The sequence below is a fragment of the Sarcophilus harrisii genome, chromosome 6 (assembly GCF_902635505.1).
Source record: "Sarcophilus harrisii chromosome 6, mSarHar1.11, whole genome shotgun sequence".
Taxonomy (NCBI): Eukaryota; Metazoa; Chordata; class Mammalia; order Dasyuromorphia; family Dasyuridae; genus Sarcophilus; species Sarcophilus harrisii.
In genome coordinates, this window is record NC_045431.1 from 27,775,247 (window position 1) to 27,788,905 (window position 13,659).

General features: G+C 36.6%; 1 protein-coding gene across 2 annotated transcripts in view; it reads left to right on the forward strand.

Moving 5' to 3' along the window:
• LOC100921809 (WD repeat-containing protein 19) overlaps positions 1-12,716 on the forward strand; it is a 68,885-nt gene extending 56,169 nt beyond the window's left edge. For both annotated transcript variants that reach the window (XM_003773317.4, XM_031944262.1), the window contains exons 30-37: positions 2,110-2,206; positions 3,927-4,051; positions 6,009-6,090; positions 8,302-8,452; positions 8,889-9,012; positions 9,625-9,701; positions 10,020-10,144; positions 10,744-12,716. In XM_003773317.4, coding sequence (XP_003773365.1) covers positions 2,110-2,206; positions 3,927-4,051; positions 6,009-6,090; positions 8,302-8,452; positions 8,889-9,012; positions 9,625-9,701; positions 10,020-10,128 — 765 coding nt within the window. In that variant the 3' untranslated portion in view covers positions 10,129-10,144; positions 10,744-12,716. The remainder of the gene's footprint in view (positions 1-2,109; positions 2,207-3,926; positions 4,052-6,008; positions 6,091-8,301; positions 8,453-8,888; positions 9,013-9,624; positions 9,702-10,019; positions 10,145-10,743) is intronic.
• Positions 12,717-13,659: the final 943 nt, after the last annotated feature.

Sequence of the window (13,659 nt, forward strand, 5' to 3'; positions counted from 1 at the left end):
CACAAATATGTGTGTCAAATATTACCCTCTTTTGGTGTGGGGTTGGGAGGGAGGGAGGAAAAAAAGGAAAAGGTGACACAGGTGCCAAGAATCACAATTCTTATACTTTAGCTTGACTATTTGTACTAAAAAGAAAAAGAAATGCCTGTAGTCTGAATTACTCTGTATCTGGAAGAGCATGAATAAAGACTTCCTACATGAAAGTCCCAGGAATGAAGGTGAAGTGGGAAAACAGGGACACTGATACATTGTTGGTGGAGTTGTAAACTGATCCAACCATTCTGGAGAACGGTATGGAACTGTTCCCAAAGGGCTATCAAACTCTGCATACCCTTTGATCAGCCGCAACACCAATAGATCTGTATCCCAAAAATGCCACAAAAAAGTGGGGATGGCAAAGAACCTATTTGTAAAAAGAAAAAAGGGATGTCCATTATTTGGGCAATGGCTAAACAAGCTGTGGTATATGATTGTTAGGGAATATTTTTGTGCTATAAAAAATAACAAGGAGGAAGATTTAAGAAAAACCTGGAAAGATTTACATAAACTGAGACAAAGTGAAGTGAGCAGAAGGAGAATGTTGTACACAGTAACAGCAATATTGGACGATGAAGAACTGTGAATGACAGTGATCCAAGACAACCCCAATGACTAATGATGAAGCATACCGTCTTAGTACATACTGAAGTATGCAATTTTCCCTTTCTTTCATTCGTCCTTTTTATGTACTCAAATCTTCATATACAAAATGACTAATATAGAAAAGTTAAAGTTGAAGTACTGCAGTGATTCAGCTCGATCAGCCTTGAAGGTTCACCTTGTTCCATCAGTAAGCACAGTAAGAATCCTTATGTAGGCGAGAAATGAAAAGTAACAGCAAGCCCTGAAGAGTTATGTTCTCTAGATTATGCTGATTTTCTTTGACAATGAATAGTCGGGACTTGGGTCACCTCAAAAAAGTTAAAAGAAATTCTCAAGAACTAGACTGTTCTAAAACTTTTTACTACCATGGATTTGATATTTGCTTTTAGTAGCTGAGAACTATGGGAAAGAATTAAGAAAAGATTATCATAGAATAACCTGAAATAAATAGTTTAGATTATGCAAAAGGTGAAAAAAAAATAAGATGGAAACATTTCAAGAACAGAACTGGAGCACAGATAATGTCCTCTAACCCAGGATGACAGCCAAGTGTCATAAAGTTTAACAGTGACACACAGGATCCAACTTCTGTATCCATCTGTTGATAACTTGGAAACATTTCTTTCAAACCTGTTAGTCAATAAGAGCAAAAACCAGTTTGCTAAGATTGTTGGTAGGAATTAATCAGCTTCCATAATTCTAAGAACATAAATTGCTAGTTAAATTGCTGTTCTCATAACAACTTACTAGTGTCTTCAAAACTATTAAATAAGAGACTAATTATGTTAATGATTTTAGAAAACATTTAAATTTGAGATCATAAAGATTATTATTACAGTTTATATTTTAGAATTCTTCCCCTCATTCCTAACTCTCTATTCTAAGATTTAAAACATAAGGAAAAAATATTTGAGTACTTGTTAAAAGAGACAGACAAATTCTCCCTGATCCATATGCATCCAGAAATGCCCCAGAATAACACACTTATTTCATCCCTTCTGTTGCTTTTTTTAAAATTTGCTTTTCATAAACCTCTGTTTCTGAAGGAATTACTAAGCATTCCTTAATTATGTACATTTTCTAAAGTTTAACAACATGAAAGCAGTCTAAGAGTGAGCACTTGTCTAGGAATGAAAGAGAATTGTGCCAATAAATGGCTGAAGAAAGAACAGATTTTATATGTGAAATATAATTTTCACATGAGTAATGAATTTTAAACTATTTGAAAAGATGACATTACATAAAACAATATACTTTGGAAAGTTTAGATATAAATTAGCTGGAAGGTTTCTAAAATAATGGGCAAATTAATTGTAATCAAAACAAACTCTCAGCTATTTGTGGATGTTATTCTAGGTGAATTGCAACATTTTCATTTTATCTCCAGCTATATGCTTTTAGCTCGTTATCTGTACATAAGGGGATATTTTCTCTAATTATAGCTTTTATTGTATGATTCTGATTAAGGATGCCAAATATCTTTTCCGCTTGTACATGGCTCTGAAACAATACAGAGAAGCTGCTAGGACTGCTATTATAATTGCCAGAGAAGAGCAATCAGCAGGTGAGTACCTTGTGATTCAGACTGTTTTTGCTGATATGACATCATTTTAATTTTCCACCTCAAAAAGAATTGCATATTAGGTTGTAAAAAGTATATTGACCCAATATTTATGCCCACCTGCATTTTTGATTTCCTTCACAAGCTAATTGTACAATATTTCAAAGTCTGATTCTTTTTGTACAGCAAAATAACGTTTTGGTCATGTATACTTATTGTGTATCTAATTTATATTTTAATATATTTAACATCTACTGGTCATCTTGCCATCTGGGGGAGGGAGTGGGGGGTAAGAGGTGAAAAATTGGAACAAGAGGTTTGGCAATTGTTAATGCTGTAAAGTTACCCATGCATATAACCTGTAAATAAAAGGCTATTAAATAAAAAAAAAAAAAAAAAAAAAAAAAAAGTATATTGAAAGAAGGCTTCTCTCTAGTCAAAAGGCAAGTGAAGTTCATGTTTTATTTAATATTTCCTTTCTACAGTCATTTATTTATGAGGTAAGGATGAGGAGCAATATAATGGGAATTATAATTCCCATTGCAATGCAATGCAATGCAAATAATGGGGAAAATGCAAAACTAGTTTCAGTTTGAATTTCTTATTTAAGAGGGCTACAAATCTTTTTTTTTTTTTTTTTTTTGCTTGCTGAGTTAACTGGATTAAGTGACTTGCCCAGAGTCACAGCTAGGAAGTGTTAAGTGTCTGAGGCCGGATTTGAACTCAGATCCTCCTGACTTCAGAGCTGGTGCTCTATCCACTGTGCCACCCAGCTGTCCCTCCTATAAGCCTTTTTTTAGATTTCCAAGAATTCAATCAATTTAGCATCACAGAAAATGTTTTAATTATTCCTTTAGGAATTATTCATTTGTAACCTTTCTCCTACCTGGGTTGCACCCCTTCCTCCTCTCTTACTGTCTGGATGTGGATGTTCTTTAGAGTTCATCCCAACTCCAAACCCCTCTCTCAAGCTTTTCCTTAGTACTCCAACTCAAAGGAATAGTTCCCTTGAACAAATCCAAGTAATGCTCACTGTTTCCTTTTAACAATTGTATTAGAGAGGTCAGATTCTGTTTCAGACACTTACTAGCTGTGTGACCCTGAACAAGTCAGCTAAACCTGTGTTTAACTCAGTTTCCTCAACCGTAAAACCCGGAAATAGCAGCCTCCCCTCCCAGAGTTGTTAAGGACCAGAGGAGGGACTATTTCTAAAGCACTTAGCACAGTCCCCAGCACATGGGGGTGTCATATAACTGCTTCTCCCTTCCCTCCCCTCCCCTCTTATAGTTAATTGTATTTTCTTGTCTGGTGGTGTTTTTTCACTTTGAGGGTGCATAAGTTTTTTCTTCCTGTTGTTGTTTGTCCTTTGTTCTTGAAGAGGGCCATGACCTGGGGAGGTGACGCCATGATATGTAGGTGAATTGCATTGAAGTGAGGGAGAGCTGGGTAAGGTCCCCTGCCTCATTTTCTCCTCCAGAGCCGTCTGGGCCAGAGACCAGAAAGCGATCCAGATGACCGGAGATGGCCCCAGATGCAGTGGGAGACCTCGGCCTTTTCTTCCCTGTATCAGATCTAATTGATTGTCAGCTAAAATATTTAGCATAATGAGGACATATATAGGTCATTTATTTGTAAAATGAAAAACTAACTGCGCCCCCCCCCTCAAATTTTAGATCCTGTGCCTTGTAAATATGTCTTGCGTTCTCTACTCTTCTTTCTCAAGGAAACTATCGAAATGCCCACGATGTTCTCTTCAGCATGTATGCAGAGTTAAAAACCCAGAAAATCCAGATCCCTTCCGAGATGGCTACGAATCTCATGATTCTGCACAGCTACATTTTAGTGAAGGTACTGTATAAATGAATTGAACAAGATGAAATGTTAAAACTGTCATTTCCCACTCTCATTCACAGCAATCAGAGTCACAGCAGTTGGGATCCTTCCACACTCACTAATTAGCTGTGTGATCTTTGACCAGTCGATTAGACCTAAAACCTCTAACTTCCTTCTCCATGGCACGAATGAGAAAAAAATCTCAATTTGAAAGGATCTCAGAGATCATCTCCTTGTCAAATCAAGAGGGACTCTATCGGGTCCATACCTAGGCAGAAACTGCTTCAGTAACATGCTTAGCGGGCTATCTTTCAGGTTCCACTTCAGGTTTTCCCGTGACGGCCCATTCTACTTCCAAACCACCTCCACTTACCAGGAAGTCTTCCTTTGTACCCAACCTTACTCTGCTTCTCAGAAACTTCTCCTCAGTCCTCCCGTGCTGAGCAGTAGTCACTCTTCCCTACAGCAGCCTTCAGACCCCTGGAGACAGCTCTCAGGCCATCTTCAGTCCCCCTTCTCCAGCTCTCTTACAGCTTTCCTGCCTCCCAGGTTGCCACTGACTAGCCGTTTGTCAGTGTTCTTTCCAACATGTTCCCAGAGCTGAATGCCGGCTTCCACAGGATCCAAACCAGAACAGAGCAAGTTCACATTGTGGATTCCCATTAAGTCTACAATAAAAACCAGTCTTTCCCTTTAAATACTGTCCCCTTCGTCCCTTCCTCTGACTCCAGAGGACACCCCACCCTCCAGCCCCCGAGCCTCACTCCCTGGGACACATCCTGCATTGCCCAGATGCCAGCCACTGCCAAGGCTGCTCAGCCACGGACGTGGTCCCTCAGCCACTCTAGGGTGAGCCCTCGCCTCTCCTGCCTGGACCACAGCACTTCAGCCCTTCTAGTCAGTAAATGCCACCACAATCAAACCAGAATGTCTATCAGACATTAAGCCCTCCGTGTCCCGGCCCCCTATCCACATCTAGCCTTCTCCCACCTCAGGCCCTGCTCCGTACCAGTGGCGCTGGCTGCTCCACCAACAGGATGTTCTCTCGCCCGACTCCATGCCTGGAAAGTTCCCCCCTCGTGCATCCCAGTCGCTCTCTGTCCCATCAAGGCTTTTCCTGGAGCCTACCCCAGTGCCTAATGGCAGCATCTTCCCTCGGTTACTTCCCTTCCATATAGTCTGTATTTAGCTTGCTTTGTCTATATTTGTTTGCATGTTGTCTTCTCCATTAGATTATCAGTTCTTTGAGGATGGGGACTGCTTCTTTTTGGATGCCATGTAAGCATATAGAACACAGTAACTGTTCATTCAATCGTTTTTCTTTGATCGTTTTAGTGTATAGACTTAATGGCAATTTTGCCAGGTCAAAGTATATGCCCAGTTACCTTCTCAAAGTGGGGAGAGAGAAGGAAGAAGAAACTGGAACTGAAAAATTATTAAAATGAATATTAAAAATTGTTTTACATGTAATTGAGAAAACTTAATTCATTAATGGCTATTTTATTATATTTTAAACAGCTCCTACTTTTATTAATGTAACAGATTGTTTTTTTTTTCACTTTCAATTTGGTTTGCTAATCTCTGATTTTCTGTTGTATATTTCTGTTACCATTCCATATTCTCCAGAGTTCTATCATATCCAAATTTTCTAAAATTTTTCCACTTTAACTTATTTTGGGGTTAGCTCTAGCTCTGAGAGGGTTATACTGAGGTCTTTTCTACATACACACAATTATAGTTTTACTGTCTATTTCTTGGAATTCATTTATTTATCATCTTTTCCTTTTAGATTTTAAATATTATGGAAATTATAAAGTTCTAGTAGTTTTTTTTTGTAGAAACATAAAAAAAAGAACTTTTAAAAGTTCATGTATTTGCTGATGTGCATTGACTTAAGGGGTATGATTATATGTGTGTATGTATATGTATGTTTGGAGGTTTATTACAGAATAAATTATCTAATTTCTTTCAGATTCATGTTAAAAGTGGAGATCATATGAAGGGAGCCCGAATGCTTATTCGAGTGGCCAACAACATCAGCAAATTCCCATCACGTGAGTACTATCTGCTGTTGCAAAAATAGTCAAGACAAGCCTCATCAAACACCCTTGACGGCTCCACGAGAGCCATTCTCTAGTGGGTTTTCTTGCTCTTGTTCATAGGAGTCACTAGAGTTTTAAAAACTGATCTTCAGTTGAGAAAAATAAACAAATCACTTGAACTTGAACCAAAACTTGGTTTTTTAAAACAGCATAATGGATCAAAACTACATATACTCAAGAGAAAAAGAAATATGCAAGTTAGATCTTCTAGAAATAATTTTTTCAGGTACACATTTTTTCAGATATACATTCAAAAGGAATAATTGAATGGAGAAAGGAAGGGAGGAAGGACAGGAAGTGTCCAGCACTGTAAGAAGCCTAATGTTTCTAGCTGGGGAGAACACACAGAAGGGAGCTGAAAGGAGATCTGGGGAATGGAAATGAAGGTGCTGTGGGACAGCAGAAAAATTCTGGAAGGGGGCATGGAAGAGAATACAGCCTCAGCCTTTCCTCAGCAAATAGGAGCAAGGGAGGAGCTTGGCAAGGCTGTTCTGCGGCAGGTGGGCCTGGGGACTGACAGGGCTGCCTCGTGAGAAGGTTGGGCCATTTTCTCATCTCTGGTCAAGATCACGTGCACTGCCTTCACCCAGTCTTATAAGCAAGTGTTAGAGTTAAAGCACGGGATGGCCACAAAGTCCACCTTTTCCTGATAAAGAGCCTTTTAACTTCACTGTGACTTGAGTCTCTAAACTAGATTAGTTCTGATAGATAAAATCATCTTGAAGGCTTGCTCATGCTGGCAAACTTTGTTTTTTAAAATACCTTTTTAAATTAGATGATGATCTCAGGATATGATGAATTAAATGGAATGGGAAATGAAATTCCAAATTAAATCATAAATTCCAAATGGGGTTGTATTTTAGTTTTGAAAAATAAGCTTCAACAAAATATATGTCATCTGAAGCTACTTGTGATCTCTTCTCCATTTGAGTAATTGGGTACTGTGATTCTTTTTTAATATAACTTTACCAGTGAGTAGCTTTTCAAATTTTTCACTCTCTTCACTCATGTTTTTCTATATTTGTATTTGTCATTTTTAGGACATAATATTATATACCATTATAATAATATACCAGTTTATTCAACTATTTGCTAAATTCTATGTGTATGTGTTTGAAGAAAAATTCTATGAAGAGAAAGGAAGAGATTGATGGAGCCAAAATAAATGATCTGATGATATTAAAAGAAATTTTGCACAATTAAAAAAATGATCCAAAACAGCGAAGTTGGCGGGGGAGGAGAATCTTTGTATTTAATATTTCTGATTTTTTAAAATAGCAATATTTAGGATCCAACAAGGAACTAAAAATTTACAGTAAAAATGTCCAACTCAAATTGAAATGGGACTACTAAACTATAAATAAGGTTCCTGGCACATATTGACTTAGAAAACTATATATTAAATTTATATTCCATTATGTTTTTATTTTATTAAATATTTCCCAATTATATTTCAATCTGGTTCAGCTACATTTAGGATAAGTTTTGCAGGTACTGCATAGCCACTTTTTTGATTTATAAGAAATAATTCAGTTATGAATAAAGCAATTATGAATATTTCATTATCAGCAAGAGGGTTTTTTTCCCCCTTTTTAATAAGTCTGTAGTAGTAGAATCAGTGAATCAAAGGGTATAATCAGTTTTGTAATGCTGGCTGTATACTGCTCTCCTGTATACCATATCATACTAATTCACAGCTCCACTAGTAATGGTAATTAATGTTTTCCTAAATCCCTGCCAACACTAAATTGCAGCCCTGTAAGTGTAACCTTGGAGTTATTTTTCATTTGTACTTCTCTATGATTACTAGAAGTTTGTGACTACCTGAATGAACTGGAGGCAGTTATACTTTAGCTAGGTTTTATGTATGCAATCTCTACTTCTCTCAGGCTCTCTATATAAAAAATGAGGTGTTTTAGGCTACCTGTCAGTAGGCCCCCTTTCTAGCCATTGGTTTGTGTGCATTTCATGTGATTATTAACAATTTATGTATCCTTAATCATTTCTTTTTACCATTATCCATTGTGACAATGTTCACTACTTTTATAAATGGATGTCATTTGCTTAGATAGAATAGGTTAATGTTATATTTAGAAAGTCTGTGTTGTTTTTACATCATTGTCAATGACATGTTATTCTCTTTCTATGTTATTTGTATCACAGACATCGTACCTATCTTGACTTCTACAGTCATAGAGTGTCACCGAGCAGGCCTAAAAAACTCTGCTTTCAGTTTTGCTGCTATGTTGATGAGACCCGAGTATCGCAGTAAAATAGATATCAAATATAAAAAGAAAATTGAAGCAATGGTGAGGTGAGTGTTGAATATTATTTCTTTGATTTGTGTACCCAAAATCAGTCTTTAAATGTAACAGAACCATAAAGGGGTGGAAAGAAATGAATGACAGATGAATGACAGAAACTATCTGCTTTGACCAGTGAGCCATTCTTGGAATAAGAACTGTGTACCTCAGGGAGCATCAAATGGGCAATTTCTAGACCCTCTCATAAATGAGTGAACCCAGAAGCACATATGGTATAGTCTCACTGACAGAAATAGCCACTACTAGCCAGTATCCTAAATTTTTTTAATGTCTTTTGTTTTGCATGAAAAATTAAACAGAAATGGCATATAATTCTCAACTACAGTATCTCCAACCTCAAAGCTGAGGTTACATGCATATATGATGCCTTGATTTTGCTTTTCTAATTTCACGTCCTTGTAAATAATGTGCGATTCCTCCTCACAGGCGACCTGACACATCAGAAATTGAAGAAGTCTCAACACCATGTCCATTTTGTGAATTCCTGCTCCCTGAGTCTGAACTACTCTGCCCTGGATGCAAAAATAATATTCCATATTGCATCGCCACTGTAAGCTTCATTAAAAAATATTACATACTTTATATGACCCATTGATTTAAATATTTTTTAAATGTTAACACACTATCTTTGCCTCCTGGAATAATCCTTTTTATTAATTTCTAAATTTTCCATAGTAATCCCATTAATTGACCTGTAACACCTTGGCCATTACTATCTTTAATAATAAATAGAATAAGTACTACTATATCTTAAGATTCACTTTTAGAAATACTTATTAAATACCAAGTTATTTTTAATCATGAGAGCACCATAAATTTTGTCTTTAAAATATTTTTTAAATTAAAAATGTAATCTCAGTTAAGAATTCCTTTCTTTTTGTACCTAACCCCAAAAATGTCACTGAGTCATACGAACTTTAGTTCTTTCAGTGCTATCTACTTATTTTGGTGATTTGTTGCCTGTTCTATTATTTGTCTATATAGAATCAGTTCTAGGAAACACTGTAAGGGTATCTGTTACAGATAGCAATAACATAAGAGTCTTGCTTCTAATAAAATCTTTTAGTGTTATTACCTAAGACTATATACATATAGTCTAATAATTTAAAAAACAGCATAATTTTTTAAAATGTTAAATTTCTCTTACTTATACCTGATCCAGGGTCGGCATATGCTAAAAAATGACTGGACTGTGTGTCCACACTGTGACTTTCCTGCTTTATATTCAGAATTCAAAATGTAAGTAAAAATCATGTTGCTTTTAAATGCAATTTGCTTTAAATGAATTAATTAGTAATCCTAGGGGGGTGTGAATTGATATGTAATGGCTATTACTTATTTTCAGTCTTTCATGAATTTTGAGAATGTGTTTTAAGAGTTGTGCTTATAAAATATAACATGCATGAAAATAATTTTCATTTTTTTAATCTCCTTGATGATAAATGATGAAAAACTGAATGGATGTCAAGAGATACATAAACCATAAGTTATTTTTACACCAGTGCAAAAGATCCCAAAATGCTCCAGATCTAATTTATCCTCACTGCCTCCATTCAGCATGCTCGCTACAGAGAACACATGTCCTATGTGTTCAGAGAGGTTAACCAGTGATCAGCTTCCAAAACCAACAGATTTTACACCACACCCCAAAGAAGTGGAACAATGAGTGATGATACATCCAGGTAAATGCTACAGTGAGTTCTCCATTCTGAGATTTCTGGGCCATAATTTAGAGAACAAACAAATATGTATATGTATGTATGTATGTGTGTGTATAAATTGTGTTTTGGAGGCAGTTGGGGTTAAGTGACTTGCCCAGGGTCCCACAGCCAGGAAGTGTTAAGTGTCTGAGATCAAATTTGAACTCGGGTCCTCCTGACTTCAGGGCTGGTGCTCTATCCATAGCGCCACCTAGCTGCCCTGAGTGTATGTACATTAATAGAATGCATTTCTTAGAGCCTTATGAAAGACAGATGTCACATTTTTAATATCAGGAACAGTGGATAGATCCAAAGTGGAATACACGAGACCTAATTTCAATGTTGGCAAAATCGTAATGGTCTGTAAATCATTCGCAATTAAAGTTGTCCAAGTAACAGATTTTTAACTATTTAAATTGCCTCAACTGGAAGATTTTATGATAAAAATTTTGACTTATTAAAGGTTCCTTCTTTTCCTTTCCAATATTCAATTTATATTTTAAAATTTCCTAATAATTTTTTTAAAAGCAGAAATTAAAATTAATCCATTCCAAATTTTTTTTTTCCTTTTTTCCTTTCAGGTACTAAAGTAGTTCAGTCAACCAGTCAACAAGTACACACAGCCCCAGGGTAAAAGAGAGAGAAATACTTACAATGGGACAAATCCAAAGAGTACTCCAGTGGAAGATGTGTGAGGACTATCTATCTAGTAGTGCTATTTTTTCAACAGCTTTCACATTGAGGATTAACCTTCAAAATGAGAAGACATCTTGAGATTTATCTTCTTCAGTAGTGATGCTATTATTTAAACCATTTTTGGACTTCTTTCTTTTAGATTGCCGTTTGCCAATTTATGAATCATCCAAGAAAATAGGTCTCTTTTTTCAAATCAACAAATGTTTATTAAGCCCCTGCTATATATACAAAGTACTACACTAAAGCATTAAATTTATAAAAAATAATAATAAACCTGATATTTGCATAGTACTTTAATATTTATAACTTATTCATTGGATCCTGATAAGGTAAGGTAGAAGGTAAACAAACTCTACAGATTTTTCCCATTTTATAGGTGAGGGCTCTGAAGCAGAAAGGTTAAGTGATTATGCTACGGCCGCTAATTCATCAATGTCAGAGGTGGGATTCGAACAGTTTCTCCCGACTCCCCAGCCCAGCCCAGCCCAGACTGAGTGCAAGGGGCCCTGCTGCCAGCCCGCAAAAAGCCAACTTCTCCGGGGGATGCCCAAGCACAAGCACAGAAGAGCACAAGAGGCGGGCGCCAGCTGAGGCGGGCACCTGTCCTGCCAGCAGCGTCACGCTCAGCCCCTGAGGATCCTGAGAGCCTGAGACAAGTTCACGGGGCCTGGGGGCTTGTGTGCTCACTGAATTGAAACTGAGTTTGCGATTTGCAGAGTGAATGGAAGCTATCCCCAGCTGCTCAGAGCCCTGCACAATGTCAATCAGGCCTTCACAGCCTGTGTACTAAAAAATGAAAACCTCTGCCGATGGAAGCTCTCAAGGGCAGTGACACTGTTCCCTGAGGTCTTTCTCCAGTGCACAGAGTAAGTACTTAAAAGACAACTTGATCGACAGAAATGGCTCATGACAACACACACGGAGTTTCCCCAACTCCCTGAAAATGAGGCTATTGTCAAAGGTTCAGAAATTGCGCCAGAATAAAGTAGAGCTGATGTTTATATTCAGCAATCCAATTCTATGACCAGCAAGTAATACGGAAACTGCACCAAAGGTTCTTAACACGCACCTCGGGGATTTTTTTCCCCTTCTACCTTGTTTTATAAACAGTATTTCAATAGAATTGGTTTCTCTGTAAGCCTACATAGATCTTATTTTCTGATTTTAAAAACATTATGAGAGAAAATGTCTGATGCAAAATAAGGTTAAGAAGCCCTGAGCTAAACTCTCAACATTCCACATGTATTCAGTGGTACTGAATCGAGTTAGGAAGATGCCAGTTCTATTTTATAGGCACAATCTCAACTACATAAATATACATATTCATTTTTTCCGAATTCTGTGACTTACCTTACATGACTAAAGGTCTACAAAACAAAGACTAGACAACAACCACCATTTTTATCAACAAGTGAGAGAGAGGGGAGTTTCATTTCCCCCAACCCCTGCACATTTTTTTTATATTAATATATAGTAATACTTTCTTCATAAGGAAGTTAGAGGAAATAGATCCAGACCAGATTGAATTAGCACAAATTTTAAAAATTGTTTTGAGTATCAGAGATTCATAATTATTCTTTAAAGGAAAAAAGTCATTCTTTCTTGAAGTCTCCTTATTCAAGAAGCAGCTACCCCAAGGAATGTTAAGCTTCCTTAAAGGTAATAATAATTTCTGTTCTGCTTCAATGATTCACTGAAAAATGTAATTTAGCAGCTCTTAAAAGCCAACTGTTTTCAACTCCATCCCAACTTAATATCAATCGTCACTCAATACTTCATTCCTTTTATCAATTCTTTGTACCTTAATGATTTCCTACATATTTTATCTGTCTTTCTTGAATAAAAAAGGTTCATTCAGTACCGTGTCTATTCCACCAATTCTGTTCAAGTTTATTGCCCCAAGTGACTAGAAGAGTACACCCCAGTCAGTCATCCTCCAAGTGAGATAAAAGAAATGGAAGCAAGTCTTGATAGAAAACTTAAAAACTCAGATATAATAGATATTAGGAACTACATCATATTTGCACCCAAGTAACTGAAATGTCTATGAAGCAGCTTTGTGAATGATTTTTCCTGAAAACAAAGAAACAAAGATCGTCTTTCCTATTTTTCATAATTTCTTATCTGTTGTATGTTTTTCACTGCATAAGCTTTTCCCCCCTCAATTATAATCTCCTGTATTATGATTTTGTAAACATTTACATTTTGATATTTTTATATATAAAATATATACTTTAAAATTAAAGTGATGATCAAATATTTGAAATTGATCTCTATTTTTATTCTCTGACCTCTAAAGGGGAGCACATCATCAGGTTTGAGAAGCATAAAACATCAGAACAATGATTAAAAATTTAACTTTTTTTTTTAAACTTTTCCTGCTTTTTTGTTCTTCATATTTTTTCTCTTGAGTTTGAAGGTTATGAAAGTGTTCCTTTAGTTGGAGGAAAAAAACTCAAATGTACATAAACATTACCATACCTTGCTGACCAACCTTAATTTAAAATAATATTAATAAATGACTCTCACTGCTGAATCATTCTATGACCTACAACTGAACAAAACTCACCTGACATACCATACTATGCGCTCCGATGGCTCTCTGTGACCTGAAGGAAAGGTAACCCTCTTTTCAAAGATTAGACTAGAACAACGAATACAAGCTCTGGGCAAATTCTAGGTAAGCTCGAAAAACCGAGTAAGGGGCTAGATGATATCCATCATCTGAGGACCGGCCTGTGGCTCTGAGAAGTCCAGCACCAGTTGGCTGCAGAACAAAGAATTTCAGCCACAACAAGTAT